Source organism: Colossoma macropomum, unplaced genomic scaffold (assembly GCF_904425465.1).
Source record: "Colossoma macropomum unplaced genomic scaffold, Colossoma_macropomum, whole genome shotgun sequence".
Taxonomy (NCBI): Eukaryota; Metazoa; Chordata; class Actinopteri; order Characiformes; family Serrasalmidae; genus Colossoma; species Colossoma macropomum.
In genome coordinates, this window is record NW_023494809.1 from 2,595,116 (window position 1) to 2,617,863 (window position 22,748).

At 40.7% G+C, this 22,748-nt stretch overlaps 1 protein-coding gene across 1 annotated transcript in view; it reads left to right on the forward strand.

The window, feature by feature from the left end:
• The window catches only part of itga8 (integrin, alpha 8), a 154,880-nt gene that overhangs the window by 107,388 nt on the left and 24,744 nt on the right, over positions 1 to 22,748 (forward strand). The window contains exons 23-25 of the mRNA XM_036558569.1: positions 14,269 to 14,348; positions 17,982 to 18,062; positions 20,526 to 20,631. Of these exons, the coding sequence (XP_036414462.1) occupies positions 14,269 to 14,348; positions 17,982 to 18,062; positions 20,526 to 20,631 (267 nt within the window). The remainder of the gene's footprint in view (positions 1 to 14,268; positions 14,349 to 17,981; positions 18,063 to 20,525; positions 20,632 to 22,748) is intronic.

A 22,748-nucleotide genomic window follows, 5' to 3' on the forward strand; every position in this document is an offset into this window, starting at 1 on the left:
GGACGTGGTGATGGTGTGTCGTGCAGTCCAGATCAAGCGTCTGCCGAATGCTTTTAGCCTCAGAGTGGGACAGGGGTCTACCACTCTTACCAGTGTGTGATTGATGGCTGTTTTAGTCTTTTGGACTGGAACGAGACGGAGCCGCCTGTCTTCAAGGCCCACTTCAGAGACAGAGAGGGAGGGGAGCAGGTCAATTAAGTTTACGAGGGGAGGAAAAGAGGGAGAAGTTGTAATGGAAGTGTTTGGGGAAGTGCACTTAGGAGAAATTGGGGAGGTTTCTGCCTTGTTCCGTCCCCTTTCTGAAGCGAGGGATATGCAGAGGGAGAGTCAAAGGGATGAAAGAAGAGGCCTGAGGTGAAGAGGAGGGAAGATCAGTGCTTCAGAGACGTGTGAAAGGCTTTGTTCACACTGCAATAGACAGATTATATTTACTGTTGAGGTACTGAAATATGGTGCTTTTACTGTGTTTTGTGAGCTCAGTCTCATCCTTCTTTGACTGTGAATGCCGTTGTTAAACAGATGGAGCACTGGTTTAAGGCAGGAGACTTACTCTTCACCCGACAGTGCGCCGGTGAACTCCTGCAGTGGGCTTACAGCTTTATTCACTGACTAAAACATCAGTAGCCACGTTTACATGGAGCCTAATAATCCGTTAATAATCTGACTAATAGCTCAGTCGGAATGGAATAGGTCCATTATACACCTCAGTCGGAATAGACTAGTCTGATTGAGACCATTCGGAATTTCTGTCCGAATAAACGAGGTGGGTAATCCTGTAAATAATCTGTTAAATAGAAGAATAATAGCCATGGAAACTCCTGTATCTGATTACATTCCCTATCAGAAAGTCTAAGTCCGTTCTGATCATGTGTGTCAAGTCATAGTGAAAGTTTATACCGTTCAACATGGCGGAGCAGAAACTGGTCTGCAGAGGAGACGAAGTTTATGCTCTGGTCTTTAAAAGACGGCGGTGGGACGGACGTCCAGCTTATGTGTCTCAGAACACGACGTCTTCCTCTCGGCCTTCTTTAATGAGGACATGTGAAGGACGTTTTCCTGAGTCTGACATCATTTTAAAGTAATTAAAACACAAGCACTGCTCACTGCTGCTCATCTCACTCTGACTGGATACGTGATGCTTGTTGTCATGGTTATGTTTAGACTAAGTGGTTCTCTACATATGCATGTAATTTTGGATTGGATTACTTGTAGTGTGCTTGTGAGATTATCCATCAGATTGTAGAGTAGAGTGAGATATAAACACCCCAGCCTTAATCTATGATCAGAATGTATTCAATCGGATTGGAAAAAGTCTTTGCAAGTCCTTGTCAAGTAGGTACCAGCTGCTAAGACTTCTTATCTAAACCCAAAACCTGGCCTATAGCTTTCTCTTGCTCCAAAACTCAGAGCTAGTACTTCATTTTTTGCCTGGAACCCCACCTAGTTGGGGACTCAGTAGTGAGCTGATGAGTGGGTAGGCCAAGCTCAGCCTGTGCTCAAGCCAAGTCACGTCTTCTGTTCCAGCTGAAGGAAAACGCAACACACTCACAACTTTCTTGCTTTCCTCAACTGCGCGGTCAACCCTGGGTCTTTCACACCATTTTCTATTAAAATAGCAAAGGATTATTTTCACCCTTTATGCTTGTCTATCATTTTCAAACAGCTCTTATTTCTTTTTGGCAAAAAAAATCACCTCAATACCTCATTTTGCTAATGCGTAGAAAAAAACACAAAAGGATCTCTCTGACTCTCGTCTCTCTCTGTCTCACACACACAACAACACAGTTGCTGAGATTATTGCATGTTTTGCATGTTAAAATATAGCTAGTATATTATTAAATGTAGGAACACTGTAAAAACATGCAGCTTTTAAAACTGAAAAGTAACTGGGTTAACTTGAAATTTCGATAATACAGGTGTCTCAAACAATAATTTGAGATGTGAATATCTGAGTAACTACATGTTGTAGGTAAACAAAATTAAATAGGCTTCATGTTGAACAATAGAAAATTTATTCATCAAAATTGGAACAAAAAATTCAGAGGGATGTAGATTTTTTACTGCTGGTCGTCCAGATCCCTTCGTCCTGTACAGATAGCCTTCCTCTTTGAATTTTTTGTGCCATGTCCAAATCTGCTTTCCAGTTGGTGCATTTTTGTTGAATTTTCTGGAAAATGCTCGCTGCACACTCTAGTTTGACTGTGTTTGAGCATATTCTAACACACAAAATGCCTTTTAATTTATAGTGAACGCCATTCTTCAACCTGAAAAAAAAAATGGCTGTGTTATTAGACTACAAAATGATTTTTTTGGGACACCCTGTATTAATAATATTAAGTTAACAGTAGTATAATTTGTGTTTTACGTATGTTAACTAACATCTGACCAGTCAAACTGAGTCATATTTCCAGAAATCTGAATCAAATGTGGCTTGAATCTGATTGGGAAAAAGATTTAATGTAGCTTTGTGCCGTTCACACTGCAGAAGATCTATCCTGCCCAAATTGAATATGCCGAAAAATCTGATTTGAGCTGCTTGTCTGAACAAGGCCAGAGAGGCCCAAAGGAGGAATGAGAAATGCATCAGATATTGGAATTACAGCTGATGATCACAAGTATAACCTTATTTAGGCATTTACAAACTATGAGTTTACGCCAAATCTCATTAAAAGCACATTCACTTTGGACTTACTCAGTAGCGCCCTCTAGCTTTTGACCAGTACATAAGACATTACTAAGTGGCAACTCTCCTCCCTACAGATTCTCTGATATTATGAGTAAACGTCACTATTGGACATGATTTTTTTTCCCATTATGCCAATAAGGCAGCTCGCTGTGGTCGGAAGGAAACCTTGTATCTCCAAAATGGTAACTTTACAGGAGAAGGAAAAAACATACTTTACTTTTAATGTAAGTCAATGGAACCAGACTTTTTTCCAAGTCATTGTGGGGCATTTCTTTTAGTCCATTCATCAGGAAATTTGCATACAATGTAAAGGGTCACAGGTATTTTCAAATTATGTCAAAAACTGAAAAATGTCAAAAATGGAGATACGATTCTTCCGACAGCAGCGATATTTGATTTGATTTGGGAAAGAGAGAGATAGAAAGAGATAGAGAAGGATGGATGGGAGCGTCTAGTGTGTTCATGAGAAAGTTTAGGCCGACATGTTAACGCGTTCCAGATTGGCGCTCGTCATTGCCATGGATACCGCCTGCTCTGCTGGAGCCTGCAGGGTTAAACCCACATGGGTCAAATTAACGTGGCACCAGCGACATGGCCGCATATCCCCTGCCCCACACACATTTACATCCACATTATTCTCCTTCACGTCATAGCACCACTGCGGTAACCACATGGGAAGCACATGGGGGCTGTGATCTGACCAAACACTCCTGAAACAAAAGAAACAGCCACCCCCTTCCACCCCCTTTCCCTGCGACAAGGTTCTCTCTGTCTCCAGGGACCGTACCCCACAAGAACGGTGCTTTTCACAGTCATTTCGCCTCAGTTCTTCTAAATCTGTTTGGCCCACAGGCCACATTTGACCGCTTGACCTTTTAGGAGAACGCAGTGCTTCTCAGGAATGTGTCTGAGGCTGGCGAAGGAACAGTTTTGAGTCATTCTATGGAAACGTCCATTTTTGTGTCCCTAGCATTTACAGATATGTTACCCTTGAAAAAGGGTTACAATTTATTTAAATTTAAAAAAAAACAAAAAAGTTATTTTAACACCTTCTTGAGCCTCAATTTAGCAATATTGGTTTTTAAATCAATTATCTAGAATTCCAAGCACCACAGAAGAGCTGAGGACATATTTTGAGGTAAAAAACTTGTTTTTCTGCAATTTTAACTGCAATAATCTATACTTGACTGTGAAATATATGATTTAAATGACATAAAGAAAACAAATGCCAAGTAAATATTATAAAATATACAATGAAAGTTCCCCAGGAGTCGTGTCACTGGTGTTACTGCGTGACAAAAAATCTCTTATTTTGAAATAAAATCACACTGATGACATCACTTGACTTCCTTTTACCTGTTTTCTGAGGATCTATGAAGAAAAGCACATGGTGAGTCCACTGTGTCTTTCAGTTATCAGAGATTTTCTCATTTAGCTCATGATTTCATATGAAGCTTTTAGCTGACGTCACTGGTGTGACCGACTTTATTCTGAGGTAATTGTGAAAAAATAGAATACAAATGGATTAAATTACATATTTTAGTGGATATTCCATGATTGACAACATGTGGTTTGATGCTCTTTAGCAGAGATTTTGTAAAATTTATTTTTCATTAAAAGTGTCTCTGGCGTTACCTTTCTTATCTGTAACACCACTGAGGATCAGTAACACCAGTGACTCCTATGGATACATAAAAAAAAGTTTCTGTAGAATGACCCATCAGATTTCAACATGTAGTTTGTGCAATGCTAATAGCTGATTATAAGCATCAGTAACACTTTGAAACCCAGTAATCTTTGAAGCCCATATTAATAAGCCATTATATATGCACTTGTAACATTTTGTAAGCATATTTATACACACTAATAATGCTTCATAAAACATTTACTACCACATGTTTGGTAATTATGTATTCAGATAATCATGACCTGTTCAAACTACTTGATTTACATGTTGCCTAAAGTAAGATTGCAACAGAAAGATTACAGTTTATTAATATTTCACTCATTAGTCAACAAGAAGTTAATAACTAATTTACAGAAGGCCTTATTAACACATCTTATACAATAATTTAAACCACATTACTCTGCTTGCAATCACATGCTATGTTGCTATTTACTAGGACATTATTAATTGCTTGCTAATAGTAGCAGACCTTAAAATAAGTTGTTGCCATTGTTTTTATCATCGTTAATATGCTTTGTATGTAGTTATAATTATGTATAGGTTATTATCTATTTAAAAGACAGCATAATGAATAGTGATGTGTGTTGCAACACACTTATAAGTCATCAAATTATTCATTATAGCGCATTATTAAAGTGTTATTACAGTTTATAAGTATGCTTACAAAGCATTATTACCAAGTTGCATAGCATTATAAGCACATCTATAATTACTTATGAATACAGGCTTCATAAAGTGTAACCACTACTTGTTAGCAACATTAGCCTCATAGCTCCTGTGCAAAACTAAAGAAGCAAACTTCTTTTTGAGTGACTACATTTGAGATGTGTAAATACACCGGTCAGGCATAACATTATGACCACCTCCTTGTTTCTACGCTCATTGTCCATTTTATCAGCTCCACTTACTATATAGGTGCACTTTGTAGTTCTACAGTTACAGACTGTAGTCCATCTGTTTCTCTGATACTTTGTTAGCCCCCTTTTACCCTGTTCTTCAGTGGTCAGGACCCCCATGGACCCTCACAGAGCAGGTACTATTTGGGTGGTGGATCATTCTCAGCACTGCAGTAACACTGACGTGGTGGTTAGTTTGTGTTGCGCTGGTCTGAGTGGACACCTCAGTGTCACTGCTGGACTGAGAATAGTCCACCAACCAAAAATATCCTGCCAACAGCGTCCTGTGGGCAGCGTCCTGTGACCACTGATGAAGGTCTAGAGGATGACCAACACAAACTGTGCAGCAGCAGATGAGCTATCGTCTCTGACTTTACATCTACAAGGTGGACTGACAAGGTGGGAGTGTCTAATAGAGTGGACAGTGAGTGGACACAGTGTTTAAAAACTCCAGCAGCACTGCTGTGTCTGATCCACTCGTACCAGCACAACACACACTAACACACCACCACCACGTCAGTGTTACTGCAGTGCTGTAGGGGGCTAAAAGGGGGCTAACAAAGTATGCAGAGAAACAGATGGACTACAGTCTGTAACTGTAGAACTACAAAGTGCACCTATATAGAAAGTGGAGCTGATAAAATGGACAGTGAGGGTGATGTTACCGTCATGTAGAGACGTTCATGACAGTGAAACATCTCTATCTGCAAAGTTTCCAAGACTTTTGGGTAACTTGGTGTTCTTCCAGAAATTTCCCTGCATTGTGTGAATGCTTTTCCACACACTTGAATTCCAATAGTCCATAAATTTTCAACAAGAAAGTGTTATATATAATTGTTTATAATATCATGAGGCCTGCTCATGGCCAGGGAACGACAGTTCAAATGCACTTGAGTGTTTTTGTCCCTCATCCAGCTGTGTGTTTGGATCCAGAGCGGTGAAAAGAGCACTGCAAAACTGTCAAATACTGCTGGTTATCTGGAGAGAAACTTCAGACTTCATTACTTCTCTTATTGACACAAAACTAAATTTATGAACATGTTATTTTAAGCCCTTAAATTCCAAGGGCCTGTATACAGTACTGTGCAAAATCAGAGACCCTTTTGTTTCTTTTACAGTAAAAGCAGCCATTAAGTGCAGTTTATTCATTTTTCAGCAACAGGAAAAAGCTGCAAATATGTTTTTAAGAGAAAATTACACAGAAACTTCAACAACTAATCTATATTTTTTAAATGTTTAGTGTGTCCATACTTTGCCTTTATTACAGTTTCCAGTCTTTTTGTGAAACTTGCTTTCAGTTTATTTGTCAACACCCCCAAAGTTCAGTCATAGAAGTTGGTTGCATTTTCTGATTCTCATGATCCAAGCAGTCCCACATTCAGTGATGTTGAGGTCTGGACTCACAAACTATGGGGGGGGTGTCAGTTCATTGTTCGGAGAGCATCAGCAGCTTCATTGTTTGATTTGCAAATCGCTGCTGACGGAAGAAAACCTTGTATCTCCATTTTTGTTGTGTTTCAGTTTTTGGCATAATTTGAAAATACCTGTTGCCCTTTACATTGTGTGTAAATTTCATGAAGAATGGACCAAAAGAAATGACCAAAAATTACTTGGAAAAAATTCTGGTTCCATTGACTTACATTAAAAGTAAAGTAGGTTTTTTCCTTCTCCTGTAAAGTTACTATTTTGGAGATACAATATTTTCTTCCTACAACAGCGAAATGTTCTTTTTGTATTGAGTTGTCTTCTCACTGTGGAGGGACAGACAGAATCAGATTTTTTTTCAGAAATAAAGCATACGTTAATTTTCTTCTACCTCTCAAACATGAAAACGTTTAGGAGCCCCGTTTTCTCTATATTGTGTCTCTAATTTTTAACTCCTTTTTTGCACTTTGTCTTTGACTTTCTCTTTCTGTATCCATCTGGACTATCTTACATCTAATAGCTTTGACTTAATGGCCACTTTCTCTGGAAATGAAGTAAATATAGGGTGGTCTCTGACTTTCACACAATGCTGTAAGTATTAGCCCGAAATCTGGCTACCTGTCAGGCCCAGTTGGGCTGGGGTCAGCTAGCAGACCTCACCTGTGGATTCAGTGCATATGATAGAGCCTCTACTGAGACTGTGCACTGTTAGAAATAAAGGTTCTGTGCAGGTACATTTTTAGTTCAAACAATATAAATGTTCCCTCAAACTACAACAGTGGTTTTAAGGTCAGATTGTGAACCTTAAATAAGTTTTTCCAGATGAAAAGTAAATATTTGTACCTTTTCATAACCGAATGTTTTAAAACAGAACAGTAAAATAAAGTCCTGGAGACGAGACGGGGTGTGTGGAGTCAGTACAGCTTAGAACATATAATTTCAATGGATTATGGTTCAGTTATGATCCCTGACTAAAGGTACTGAAGGCACCACCCCAGTGATAAGAGGGGTACTGCCTCAGTAACAGTTTACTACCCTTTTTTTGAGAGTGTACCGACCGACACTAACAGTAATGTGCGTCCCTCTCTGGACTTCACGTAGAGGACACTGGGTTCACTCAGAACAGAGTCTAACCCTGTTTCACACTCAGACATATGGATTCCGTCTCCTCTCTGCTTGTACTGCATGCTTGACTCTAAACAGCGTCTGTAAGGAAGACATGTGCTTCGTATCTTCCCCTGCACCATTACACCCCCTTCCACTCTCGGCCTAACGTGTCATAGAGGAACCGTCGTGACTCATTTGTCCGTAAACTCGGCCTACGCGCGTCCACAGCCATTAGCCTGAGGACTCGCTGGAGTATTTGTTTGAAGCAACACTGAAGAATGTTTGCCGTTGTTTAAATACAAGTCTGAAAGCCATGCAAACAACAGTGGACAACAGTGGATGACAAGTTTATTACAGTATGAGGATCTAATAGCATTTGGACATCTGTCACTCTCTCAGTTCTACTGCCTCTTCAGTTGGTATATCCAGTCTGATCTGAGGTCATAGAACATGTATGGATGTTGTAAATAGTGCTACAGGCCATTAATTATTTTTTCAGTGGTGCTATATATGCTACAGATGCCCCACAGCTTGAACGCCACCCTTTTGTTTTGAAAAGTGCCACGAAGGGCTGGACGGACGACGAAGGCCAATGAGAAAACAGAACCAGAATCAGATTTGGTAGATATAACTTGAAAGGCATTGGGCTTGAGATGAGTCAAAAAGAATTACAAATGCAGTACAACCTTTATTTATTTATTTATTTATTTATTTATTTATTTATATTTTAACCACTTAAGCTCCCTTCAGTCCCTGACTTTCATAACTACTTTCACATTAGCCCGATAGTAAATACAGAGTAGTAGTATAAGTAGTTTTATTAGTATTTGAATTTGATGATATGTTTTTGTTGCATGTACAGTCATATTTTACTGAAATTGGAATATAATATTACATTTCTCAGCATTTACTGTGGCCGTTCTTTGCCTTTATTATAGCTTCTATTCTTTTCATGAGTTTTGCTTTCAATTTTTAAAAGAAATCTGCAGGGAGATTTTCCACACCTCCAAAGTTCAGTCTTAGAAGTTGGTTGTATTTTCTGCTTCTCCCAATTAAAGTAATCACAAACGTTAAGTGATGTTGAGGTCTGGACTCTGGGGTGGTCAATTCTTTGTTCTGAGAACACCAGCAGCTTCTTTGATTTGCAAATCAAAACATCCTTTCAGACCCCTTTCAGAGTGTTTACCTCACAGTGGATAGATGGACAGAAACATCTGTGGATTTTTTCAGATCTGAAACAAAAGCGGAGCTCGATTTTATCTCTCATAGCTGAAAGCTTTAAATACTGTTTAACTGATGGTGACCATTTTAGTGTCCCAGATCTTGCATGGGTGAAAGTGCAAAGTCCAACCTGTCCATACAGAACATAAATGGTAGGTAAATGTAATTCATTACATCTGAAGTGCCATGAAAAAGTGCCCTGTCCTGATCTCTTCTATTTTTGCATATTTGTCACACAAGACACAGACAACCTGAAAAAAATACAATTTTTAAATTTCGTAGAATCTTTACAGTGATGTTGAGGTCTGGACATGAGTCAAAAAGTCAAAAAGGCTAAAAGATCTCAGCTAGCGGTGCACTGTACCACAAATTCTGGAAAAGATGAGTAAGAAAATTCGTATCGGTCTGGGTTACAGAGCTGTTCCTAAGGCTCTGGGATTCCAGGAGTCCAGGCCTACCAAACTTCTTCCAAGAGCACAGCAAGGACTCCAGAAATCCAGAGAATCCAGTGATAAAAGAACCTAGACAAACATCTGAAGAACTGCAGGCCTCGCTCACCTCAGATAACGTCAGCATTCATGATTGTACGATTAGAAACAGAGTGGGCAATTAGAGAGTTGCAATGAGAGAACCACTGCTAGCAAAGCGGGACATCAAGACTTGTCTCACATTTGCCAAAAAACACCTTGATGACCACCAAGCCTTTTAAATCAGTGTTCTGTGGGCTGAGTCAAAATTGGAACAGAGGATTGCACACTAAGAGCATTATACCGATAGTGAAACATGGTGGTGGTAGTGTGATAGCTTAGGGATGCTTTGCTGCTTCATGGCCTGGGTGACTTGATATAACTGACAGAACCATGAATGCTGCTAGAAAATCCTGCAGGAGAATGTCCACCACTGAATGGCTCTGAAGAAACAAAATGAAGGATTTGAAGAATGACCTAGTCAGAATTCTACTTGAACTCCATTGAGATGTTGCAGCAGGACCCTAAACGGGCAATTCATGCTCAAAAGCCTTCAATGTGGGTGAATTAAAGCAATTCTGCAAAGAAGAGTGGGCCGAAATTCTTCCACAGCGATGTGAAAAACTGTTGCTGCTCAATGTTATTAAGTATAGGGGACATTTATTTTTTCACACGGGTGCTACAGGTGTCGCAAAACTTTTTTCCTTCAGTAAATAATGTGGTTACTCAGGTTTTCCTTGCAAAAATAGAGGAAATCAGGACTAAAGCAAGTACTTTTTCATGGCACTGTAGCTAATTTATTATGTAAGTAATTTGTTATAAATGCTATAGTAAAGACAGAGTAATAAGTAGACTTCTAAGAGTCTTCTTTAAAAAGTGGTGAAAGCATAACGCCTTCGATTGATGGCAGATTAGTCTAAAATAATGACTTTTGGTTGTACGACTACCAGATGTTCATGAATCTCCGCTTTAAAGTTGTAAATCATGCAAGCGAAGGTTATTAATGGGCAGAGACTGGCCCAAAGAATGCGCTCATTGTTGCCTTAAGATAGATGTTCCCCTGCCTGTCTGGGAATGAATGTCACTAAAATAGAGCGCATTGTTTTAATATCTCCCACACTCCTCACGCTCGTCCCTCATTAGGGTGTTGTCGTCTGGCGCAGACCGACTGTAGACGACTTTACCCAGAAGTTATTGGAAAAAGAGATTGTCGATGGTGTGTTAATGATGCACAGCTGAGACACGTTTATCAGGTCTTTTGATTCTCTAAGGATTCGTTTGTGGGGAAGCATCTACAGCTTTGTCAAACCCAGCCCTGTCTCTGAGGAACACTAACACTGTCGTATACTGTTAGGCTTTGCATTTATTTCTCTCATAATTGAACAAAATCCTTTTCCCATTATCTGTTTGTTCTGAGCTGCATATTTTTCTGTGCGCCTCAGTTTCTCATTCAGTTTCTCATGTGCCTCAGTTTCTCGTTCAGCCCATCTGCTGCTGCACTGTTTGTGTCAGCCATCCCGTAGCCCTTTGGTGACTCAAAGGCTATGTTCACATTACAAGGCTTAAGGTGCACAATTCAGATTTTTTATCACATCCCAAGCCTGATTGCTCAAAACTGATTTTTTGCTCAAATCTGATCTCTCTGACACGATGGTTCACACTTGTTTAGGTAAAGCTACGTTCACATTACCAGGCTGAAGTGGCACAAATCCCATTATTTGCCCTAATGTGACTCAGATCTGATGTTTTCAGGGCTGTGTGAACACAAATCTGATCTTTTCAAATCCGACCTGAGTCACTTTCATATGTGGTCCTAGATCGGATACGTATCCAATTCGTGGCCATGTGACTTTAATGAGAATGCTTAGATCGGAATTCATGTGCCTTTTTTCCACTGTGCGTATTATCATTCAGTGTTACCATGGCAGCAGCGCTGAACATAAATTAAAGCCTGTAAACGGTGGAAAAGCAGCTCATCTCACCTTTTTCACCTTCGTCTCGCTCTAATAATGAAGCTGAGAGCTGATCAGAGTTAATTATCTTCTCAGCGAAGCTCGTTCTGCTCGTTAGTTTGTGCTGATGATGAACGTGATTCGTTCACGTGACGTACTGAGTAGGATGAGCTCATGAGGGTCATTTCAGGACGCTGGTTCGTCACATTAATGACAGATTTGAATCACTTACATAAACGAGTGTGAACCATCGTGTCAGAGAGATCAGATTTGAGCAAAAAACGGATTTGAGCAATGAGGCTTTTAATGTGAACGTAGCTTAAGTGATTCAAGTCTGTCATTAATGTGACCAGACTGTCCTGAAATGACCCTTAGGCGCACATCCTACTCAGTAACGTCACGTGAATGAATCACGTGCATCATCAGCACAAACTAACGAGCAGAACAAGCAATCAGATATGTATCCAATCTAGGACCACATATGAAAGTGCCTCAGGTCAGATTTGAAAAGATCAGATTTGTGTCCACACAGCCCTGAAAACATCAGATCTGAGTCACATCAGGGCAAAAATCGGATTTGTGCCACTTCAACCTGGTAATGTGAACGTAGCCTTAAAAACACATCTAGACTAGTTTGAATGTTACCCATCGCATGTTGTCGAACAGCCTAAATTGAAAATTCCGTATTAACAAAACTCTATTTCTTGGTGTATAACATGGAACAACATTTATTTTCTCTGTCTTCGGGTTCCCCCGACACCCTCGAACCCCCCTCTTTTTAAACCCTGGGTAGGTGTTTTGAATAAAGTGGCCAGTCAGTGTATTTACTCTGTGATCATACATAAACTAAGGATGCTGTACCAACAAACTGCTTTTGGTGAGTCAATAAACTTCATTCTTGTGGAAAACCCAGTTCGATTTAAGCGTCTTTTGCATTTTCCCACGTTAAACATGCTAATCTGTTTTGGGTTTCGTAAAGACTTTTGTGATTCAAATGTAGTCATCTCATCAGCATAATTGGGCAATTACTGTTGCCGCGGAACTATATGATCCTTGTAAAGCCTGAACTTTGATGAAGTTCGCTTTTACATTGGCCCCACGCAGTCGCACAAACGTGGTCCTCATTTCCAGTGCGGGACGTTTGTGATGTACCAGCTCTCTGGCACTTTTCTCTCTTTTTCCCCCACCGAAAGCGTGCGACCACAAAAAGAGAGGCTCCGCGGCTGGCTCTCTCTCTTTAAAGTTTAACGGCACTTGTTCCTCTCACCCCTCTGTGATGAGGCAGACTTTGTAGAGCCTGTTTTACGGGCGTTTTTGAGTTAGAGTATAGCCCTTAGCCACAGAGCTGGCCTTCATTAGGCATCCCAACAGCCATTATCATAGGCACACTAATGAACTGCAACATATGGGCACAGTTAGTGAGAGAGAGGGGGATGTGGTATATATAGCTTTCTGAGCAAGTGAAATGTCATAGCTTTAGGAAATTGCTTTGTTATTGAGTCGATTCTGGAAACAACTTTTTGTCCCAATACAGAAAGTAGTAAGGATCTTCAAAACGCCCCCAACCCCAGCCTTGTAAAACAGCACTGCTTTGTTAATTATGGTGGGATGGGGGGCCAGCCTTGGCATTGGGTGCTTGAGGGGGTTGTGGGGATTCTTATGTCACTTACAGATGTCATTTTAACCCTTGAAAGTCAGAGCTAAGGCCAATAAAAGCAAAATCATGTTCTAATTGAGGCTGAGAAATTATGTCTGCAAGCATCTCGGGTTTCGATCAGGTTTCGATGTTTTGCAATTTTGAAGATATTTTACCCAATTTTCTCCCGTTTTCTGTCAGTTCCCCTCCTGATTAGGGCCCCCATCACACCACCAAGATGTTACCAAGCACAGAGGTTGCAGCATGTGCTAGCCTTTTGGTGCATCTTTTCAAAACTGCCGCTAAATGCAACATCACTGGACAGCTCAACACGCTTGGAGGAGAACACTAACTGCCAGTTCTATTGCGCCAGCTAATAGAGTCCCATGTTGGCTAGGATCGCACTGAGTGATGGAGCAGGATGGAGGGCCATCCTACCCACCCAGAGAGAGTGAGGCCAGTTATGCTGGAGCCAAACTTACAATCTCCCGACAACCAAAAAACAAAATTCAAGTTTGCGTGGTTCATTGTGCACCACATGGTTGCCTGCTCCACTGCATGGAGGCCCTTGCATGGCGGTTCTCAAACCGGTCCTCAGGGAACCCCAACCTTGCAACACATGAGTACAGAGCAGAAATGTGGACCATCTGGGGAGACCTGTTTGAGAACCCCTGTTCCGTCGGTGCTGAGACGTGCACTGGGTACTTCTTAGTGTGTTCAGTTTGATTATGTTTGGTTTGTTAATCATTTGAACTGTACTGCTGGTACAGTGTACAATCCTGTTTGGTGGCAAGAAAAGTTTGCCTTTTTTTGACAGTTCAGATGAGCAGACTTGAGACATTGATACAGAACATCCCTGATAGCAAGAGGATACTGAGCCACTGTTGGGCCACTGATGGCAAAGCTGGTGATCCACTGGCATTTTACTCAGCGTTTTCTGGGGGGTCCACCAGTGGTTAAGCAGAGTATTAGACAAAATTCAACTTATCTTATGCAGGACAGTAATCTGGGTGGTCCAAGGGTGGACCAACAGTGGCAAATAGTCTGTGGGGTGTTGACCTTATCAAGCCAGCAGACATATATGCTCAGTATCTGGAATAAATCAAATGTAAATGTAATAAATAATGTAATTATTTAATTGCATTTAACTGCACAATAACTGTGGTGTTCTTTCTCCCTCCGTCTCTCTAGGTGTCCATTGGTTTGCGGTTCTCTGTGAGGCGTTTGGAGGACGCTGATGCTCACATTGGCTTTGAACTGCAGGTGCTCAGGTACAACTCCCTTTCGTCCAAATCCTACTGCCATCATCATTTTAGAAACCTCTCCATTGTAGATCCAGTTAGAGGCTGTAGCTCATCTGTCGATGCACAGTTAACATCTAGCCCAGGAAAGCACTGAAAGGAAAGCGCCAACCACCAGATCTGTTACATCAGCTAACAGATGCCTGCGCTGGCTAGCATCACACTGAGTACTCGGGGGGAGGCATCCTACCCACCCAGAGAGGCCAGTTGTGCTCTCTTGGACTCCTGGCCACGAATGGCTGTGGCATCACCAGGGATTGAACCTATGATCTCCTGATAGGGCCAACGCTTAGATGGTCGCACCACTCAGCAACACCGACATCTTGACTCCTTTAAAAAAAAAAGTCATAATAATGTTTGAGTTTCACTGTTTTTTTCAGTTTAGAAGATTTTATGAACATAAGACAGCATCAGCGTGTTTTTCTTGGTCTGATAGGCTGATTTTGGCCCGAATAATGATTTAACAGTTTTCTTTTCCAAACTGTTGTTAAAACACACTGAAACTTTTTTGGCCCAAAGGTGGATTAAACTCCTGAATGGTTTAAGGAGAAGGGTCTGGCTGCAGACATGCACTCTCAGCCTGACATGCACCGCCAGCCTGTTAATGACGTCAGTGCCGCTCTGCCACCACAGTGTTTTTGTCGGTTTTGTGAGGAAAAACGGCGAACCATGTACTGTCGGGGAAAAAGAGTTACACTGAGCATATATTAACGTGGTCTTGCTGATAATAAGGTAATGAAATATGGAAACTTTCAAAATATAATCTACCACGACGATAAGACACGAATGTCGGATTTATTCACAGAAAAAAACATTAAAATGTGACGTTATCACAGTTTGACGATGAAATCATTCCTTATTAACCATTAGAAGTTGCAGTTGCTGGCTATAAAAACAAAAGCATAGCAGAGAAGTTCAGTCAGAAGTGCAGACTCTCGTCTTTAAACTGATAGTACTGTTAACAGTAGAGGAGATATTTTACCCACACGTGTTCAAAAAGAGTCTTCGCTCTGTTGCCTGTCCTTGTCTGCGCTCTGAGGGGGGTGTTTAAGAGTGTGTTATAATAACACTCTGTCCTGCTTTGGTTCTTGTTCTTACACTCTGTAACACACACGCGTGCGTGCACAGTCAGAGTGTTTATGAGAGGATGTTGGTTTAGTGTTTGTGTGGCTGTTGGAGGAGGCTGGCAGTGTGCTAGGTTGGGGGGTGCCTCCCTGAGGGTCTAATCACAGACCCCAAACACTGCTCCACTGCACAGAGCAAGGCCGGGTCACACAGTGGGGAGTGTGTGTGTGTGTGTGTGTGTGTGTGTGTGTGTGTGTGTGTGTGTGTGTGTGTGTGTCGAGATAATGGAAAGTTCTCCAGGTGGCTTATGTTAGCTACATGTCTTCTCCCTATGATTTTTTTTACCTTGAAAAGAAACAAATGAAAGAGAGAGAGAGAGAGAGAGAGAGAGAGAGAGAGAAGGAAGGAGGGAGAGAGACAGAGAGATAGACAGGGTAGGAGAGAGAGAGCTAGACAGACTCAGGGAGAGTGAAATTGAGAGAGAGAGAGACAGACAAAGAGAGAAAGAGGGACATAGACAGTCAGAGGGAGAGAGTCAGGAAGAGAGGGAGACAGACAAAAAGAGAGAGAGGGACAGAGAGAGAGAGAGAGAGACAGACAAGGAAAGAAAGAGACATGGAGAGAGACAGACAAAGAGAGAGTGAGACATAGACAGTAAGATAGAGAGGGAGAGAAAGAGACATGGAGAGAGACAGAGGGACGTAGACTGTAAGACAAAGAGAGAGAAGGATGTAAAGAGAAAGAGACATGGAGAGAGAGAGAGAGACAGGCAGAAAAAGACAAAAATAGAGATTCTATAGAAACGTCCACTTTATTTGACACTAAAGAGAATGGGGGCACCTAGCTTTTGCACGTTTTTAATAGGCCTGTCAAAAGCTCAGTAATTAATTGCAATTAATCACATTAGTCGATGCAGTTAATCGCAATTAATCGCATTGTTGTTCTGTAATGAATCCCGATTAGTCATATTTGTCTTATTTACTCGAAGTTGACCCTAAAGAGAGTGTGGGCACTTAACTTTAATAAACCTGTCAAACATTGTGATTAATCACAATAGTCTATGTAGTTAATCACGATTAATCGTATTCTTTTGTGCATTTAATTGTGATTAATCGCATTTGTCTAATCAAAGTTGACCCTAAAGAAAGTTTTATTTTTGTTGTTTTTTGGAGCAGCTGAGCTTTAGGGTGGAACTACAGACAGTTTGAAGGGTCAAACTAGAAAAATGTGTTTAAAAAATTGGTAATAGTTTAGCACAGTAACATGTTATAAGACATTAGCTTTGACAGCGCTGGTCTGTAAGTTTCAGACAGAGTGATGTTTTGGTCGAGTGTGTGTGGTTCGGTTGGGATACTGCGGTTTTCCCAGCACAATGACCGGCGAGACAGTTGACATGGAGAACTTTGGCGCATTGACAGTTTTTCCTGAAAACTCCATTGTTCCGCACACAGCCCGCACCCATGCACTCTACATGCATCCTCTCCCTGTCGCAGACACAGCGTCGTACACATTAAATGTTCCATAGACGTCTGTAGGACAGTAACTTTCAGTCAGGAGTTACACTGCCTTCATCATATAACCATATTATATACACTCACTGGCCACTTTATTAGAAACGCCTCCCTTGTAGTCCCACCTTGCTGGTGTACAGTTAGAAACGGCAGCTCAGTTGTTGATGCACAGCGTTTCCTAGCTAACCTTTGACCCTCGTTCTCTCTGGGTCTGTCAGATGGTCCACTTTTTAACCAGTGACCTGACTCCTCCTTTATATTGTCTCTGGTATATTTGACCTCGTTCTCTCTGGGCGGGTCGAATGGTCCTCTTTTTGACCAGTGACCTGTCTCCTCCTTTATATTGTCTCTGGTATATTTGACCTTGGTGTCTCTGGGCGGGTTGGATGGTCCTCTTTTTGACCAGTGACCTGTCTCCACCTTTATAACGTCTCTGGTATATTTGACCTTGGTGTCTCTGGGCGGGTCAGATGGTCCGCTTTTTAACCAGTGACATGTCTCCTCCTTTATAACGTCTCTGGTATATTTGACCTTGGTGTCTCTGGGCGGGTCAGATGGTTCGCTTTTTACCCAGTGACCTGTCTCCTCCTTTATAACGTCTCTGGTATATTTGACCTTGGTGTCTCTGGGCGGGTCAGATGGTCCTCTTTTTACCCAGTGACCTGTCTCCTCCTTTATATTGTCTCTGGTATATTTGACCTCGTTCTCTCTGGGCGGGTCAGATGGTCCTCTTTTTACCCAGTGACCTGTCTCCTCCTTTATATTGTCTCTGGTATATTTGACCTCGTTCTCTCTGGGCGGGTCAGATGGTCCTCCTTTTACCCAGTGACCTGTCTCCTCCTTTATAACGTCTCTGGTATATTTGACCTCGTTCTCTCTGGGCGGGTCAAATGGTCCTCTTTTTACCCAGTGACCTGTCTCCTCCTTTATAATGTCTCTGGTATAGTTTAACCATATCTCTAACCATTGCCGTACAGTAAAGGTAGGAATACTAACGTATGTTCATGTTTCTGTTTTTGTCCTGCAGCTCCAATAAAGACAATTCGAAGAGTAACCCTGTGAATTTGACTTTGAACGTTGTTGCAAGAGCGGACGTGGATATCAGAGGGTGAGTAGACGTTATCCTTCTTGCTACTTCTCTATCTCTTTATCATCACTGTCATAAGACAACCTCCTATCCCAGATACAGGAACTTTATAAAAGTTATATTTGACCTTGGTGTCTGACCAATAGAAAGCTTAACAAATGAACAGTGATAGATACTAGCGATCCTACAAGTAGGCAGGAAGCTATTAGTGTTGACAAACTGCTGTCGCTTCCAATGAGCTTTTCAGCCTAGCATGTCTGTGGAGTTTTCAGTGGCAGTGCTAGATAATTTAACGTTACTCGCTGAAATTCTTATCAATTTTTTGGAGCAACGCATCTAAAATGTTAGAAAGGAGTGGACAGAAAGCTCTTTGACAGCCTAATAGTGCTTAAAGGATAAAGACAGAGGATAAAATCTACAGATTACAGTTGAAAAGTAAAAAATAGTGTGGAATAATTAGCCTATTGTAGCTGGTACTGTAGCTACCCAGATAGCAAGCGGATAGCAGGCCACTGACAGCAAAACTGGCGGCCCACCAGCTTTGTGCTTAGCGAATTCCCTTCCCAGTGGTGGTTTAGCAGAGTAATAGACAAAGTGCAAATTTTCAGCGCTCATTTTCCGCTCACAGTCAATTGACTCATCTCTCCTTCATTTCTTTCTTTATCTTTTGTTAATTAGTTTGGTAAATCATTTTAACAGCAATACCATACATAAAGTATTAATAGAAGCTTTAACCACTCTAGCACAGTGCTAGCAACATTTTCAACAAAATTCTTTTATATTAGGCCTAGATATTCATTTTTTGCTCTCAGTTGTTTGTAGGCAGGACAGTAATCTTGGTGGTATGAGGGTGCATCAACTGCCGCGTACAGTCAGAGGAGTGTCAACCTTATCAAGTCAGCATGCTGATGTATGCTTGCTATCTGGGTAGCTGCATTTCTCTCAAAGTTAGCCTCCATGTAGCAGAGCAACTTCAACTACTTTGTTACTTGTAGAGTAGCAACACTGCAAATTAGGTTTAGATAACGCAGGTTTAGTGCTTTAACCTAGTAAACGTGCACACTAAAGATTAAAAGCTGTTAGCTTAACATAAGCTGTATCTTAAACTGTATCCTGTTCGCTAACAGTAGTTAACCCCAGTGGAGAAGGTCTAGAATCATTTAGTCCAGAGTGAAATAAACCAATGGTGACAATACAACGTAGTTATAAATAATAGAAGTAATAGGTGAAGATGGAAAGCTGTAATGATGGTAAGACACGTGATGAAATCAAAAAAGGTCCCAAACAGAGATGTGAGGACTAAATAAGTAAAATTTTTTTCTGTTTGTGAATTTAATGGTGTAGTGTTTGGATTTCCTCAGAACTGCTTTCCGGTTTCCGCTCATACACAGATATTTTTGAGAGCCAGTGATGAACTACATGCTAGTGGCCAAAGTGCAGAAAAACAGGAAAAACTGAAAAAATACATCACACTGACAACAGAAGCTTCAGTAAAACAGCGTTCATTCAGTAGAGATGAATACAGGGCCCTGCCCCTCAAACGCTGCCCCACAAAAGTTTTCCAATGCCCAGCTTTTCCACGTTTTCAATACATGTTGGTTTATCCGTTTTCTGATAATCTAGGGTGAAGAACTGAGCAAGTTTTAGAGGAATATCATTTGAGAATATACAGTCATTTGCTAAAGTCTGGGCACCCTTGTCAAGAACCAGTCAGACGTTTGCAGTAAAACTCAGCGAATGAGGCTTTGCTTGAAAAGAGTTTGACGATACTCGTAGTCGTTAAACGTGTGTGGGTCAGATCCAAAAACACAATCAGGAAAAGAATACAAACATAACCAAGACAACCAGATCAAAAGGGTAAAATCCAAAAGGCAACGTCAGAGAATCCAGAAAAAGGTTAAAACAGAGAAACGCTCAGTAGTTCTACTAGAGAAACAACATCTCGCAACTTGACCATGCTAAGGCCTGGCCTTACAGAGGCCATATGATACAGAGAACAGGTGCTAAACAGCAGTATTCAGGTGATTGTGAACGGTGATAGGGATGAACGAGAATGAATGAGAAAGTTCCAGAGTCATGTGATCTCCAACTGGATGCTGGGAAATGGAGTCCAAGTGTGAGTCTGAGCTGGAGGGCTGCATGACAATTGGACGTTTTGGTGATTTTATAAGTGTGAATAAGTGAACACGTCCTCTACAGAGAACCTCCGCACAATTTATTACACAGTCACTGTTTTTTTTTATGACCTTAGCATACTGGAGGGAAATATAACACATTAAATGTGATATATGCAAAGGTTATGACACATTTAATATTTTATATTGTATATTTGTCCATTTTAAATTCAGCCAATTAAAAGAAACTGTTGAGTCAAGTCACAGTACTAGCTTGTGCGCTAACAATAGTTACAGGAATGTCTGAAAAAACACTGAAGAATATGTGTGCACTTAAATGAATGGCCCTCTCTCTCTCTCTTTCTTTCAGTGTCTCTCTACCAGCTCAAGTGGTTCTTCCATTCCCTCGCTGGGAGCCTAAAGAGAAACCAGTCAGAGAAGACGACATCGGCCCTCAGGTCCAACATATCTATGAGGTACCACACACACACACACGCACACACACACACACACACACACACATACGCAAACAAACACAGAGGTGGTTTAGTGAGTCCATGACTCTGGGCAAAAGACAGGAATGGGGCTGACTGGATGCACATTTTTAGACTAGTTGAGTCAAATTATGTAGCATTATGACTGAAAAATGAGGTTAGCTTTGGTAGTGTAGCGACAAACCTTTTGCTTTCCTCCCTCTTTTGTCGTTCCTCAGGGCACTGAAGAACCTCCTCTCTATTGATTATCTCTTAATTACATTGTTCCTACTAGTCTTTATCAAAGGTTATATAAAAGATATGAATCGTTTGACATCACGTAACAACATGGAGTGGTCCATTATATCCATGATAAGGATGTGAGGCCGCATTGAAATAATAGCAGCTATTTTTGAAATGTGTACATATATTTTAGAATAGGTTTGTCTAATTTGCATTTTTAAGGGGCTCTTCTCACATGGGGGCCTTAGGCGACTGCCTGCCTTTGCTTAGTGCCAAAACCGTCCCTGCACACACACACACACACACACACACACGCCCAGAGGTGGTAGTAGCTCAGGAGGAAGTGCATCACATGTGAGAACAATTTGCTTCAGCAGGAAAAGCAAGTAAAAGAACCAAATAACAAGAGAGGAAGAAGCTAAACAGAAGCATCAGTGGAGCTAGCATGCCCTGCTAAACTAAAAGAGCTAGTAAACAGCACAAGACTTTAGCCTGATCAAAGGAGTCCAGACCACTAATAAAACACTCAGACACACTCACACACGCGAGTCTGTATTCCTGGCTTTGTGGGGAATTTCCATTTATTTGTGTAGCTAAGTGCCGCTTACAAGTGCCACAGATACCAGTTTTAATAATGCGCTATATGTGGTATAAAGGTAATCATAACTATAGTGTTTCTAGTTTAATTAATTTCTATAAGTAGTAGAGGTAAAAATGGTTTTATATTCATTGGAACTGTAGTTGTTTTGGGTTACTTAGAAAGAAATATGAGAGGTTCAGTAAAAAGTCGAGTGATAGAATTAATGTGGTAAAATTAGGGCTGTCCAGATCCAGTAGTTTTGCCCTCCAGTCAGTACTTAAATGTCGAGTATTGTCCGATTCAGATCTGATTTAATCCTTTCAATAGATTTTCATAGATAATACAGCAACATTAAGGTAAGATGTGCTAGACTGATGAGTACTAGTCCACTAAACATTATTTTAGTATAATTGTTTGTATTATTTGCATAAAGTGATGTTCTAGATAGTCCCACTTTCTATTGTCTCTAATAACTGTGTAGTTACACATTAATAACATATGCAACAACACTGTAACTACTGATAATTTAGTCACTGTTACAGATGGATTAAAGAAGTACAGCCCATATAATTACACATGTATATCAACTTCAGTTTTGCCTCATGTAATTACACATGTGTGTCTTCTACACAGGAACTTTCCTGTAGTGTTAAAGCTACACTTTAAAATGTGGACAGTTCCTGTGTAGTTGTTATGTAGTTACTGTGTAATAATGGAGTGGTAATATAGACATTGCTTTGGAGGTAACACATTTAATTAATGTCATAGAAGTTAAATGTTAAGATAAGGGACGTCTGCCATGCTGTCACACATAGATACAGTGTAAGTAATGCCTTAATGTAAGTAATTACATCCTTCCTTTTACTGCTGGGGAAAAAAAAAAAACTTCTAAAAGAAACTGCTGTTCCAGTCTGATTACAGGTGTAATTACATTTGTGTTATTACCCTTGTGTAATTACATGAGAGAGAATAGGCTGTTACAACTATTAAAATACACTTGTGTAATTACGAGGTAAAACTGAAGTTGATACACAGGTATAATTACACAAGGTGTACTTCTGTAATCTGTCTGTAACAGTGACTCAATCATTAGTAGTTACATTGTTGTTGCATATGTTGTTCACATGTAACTACACAGTTATTAGAGACAATGTAAAGTGGGACTGAAATAACAAAAAAAAAGAAATCAGACTTATTTTAGCCAATCCCTGATCTGTTAAAGCTGCACTGTGTGTGATTATGTTAAAACTAAAGAAGCAGCATTACTGAGTCATGTGTGTGCTGCTGTGAGCCGTAC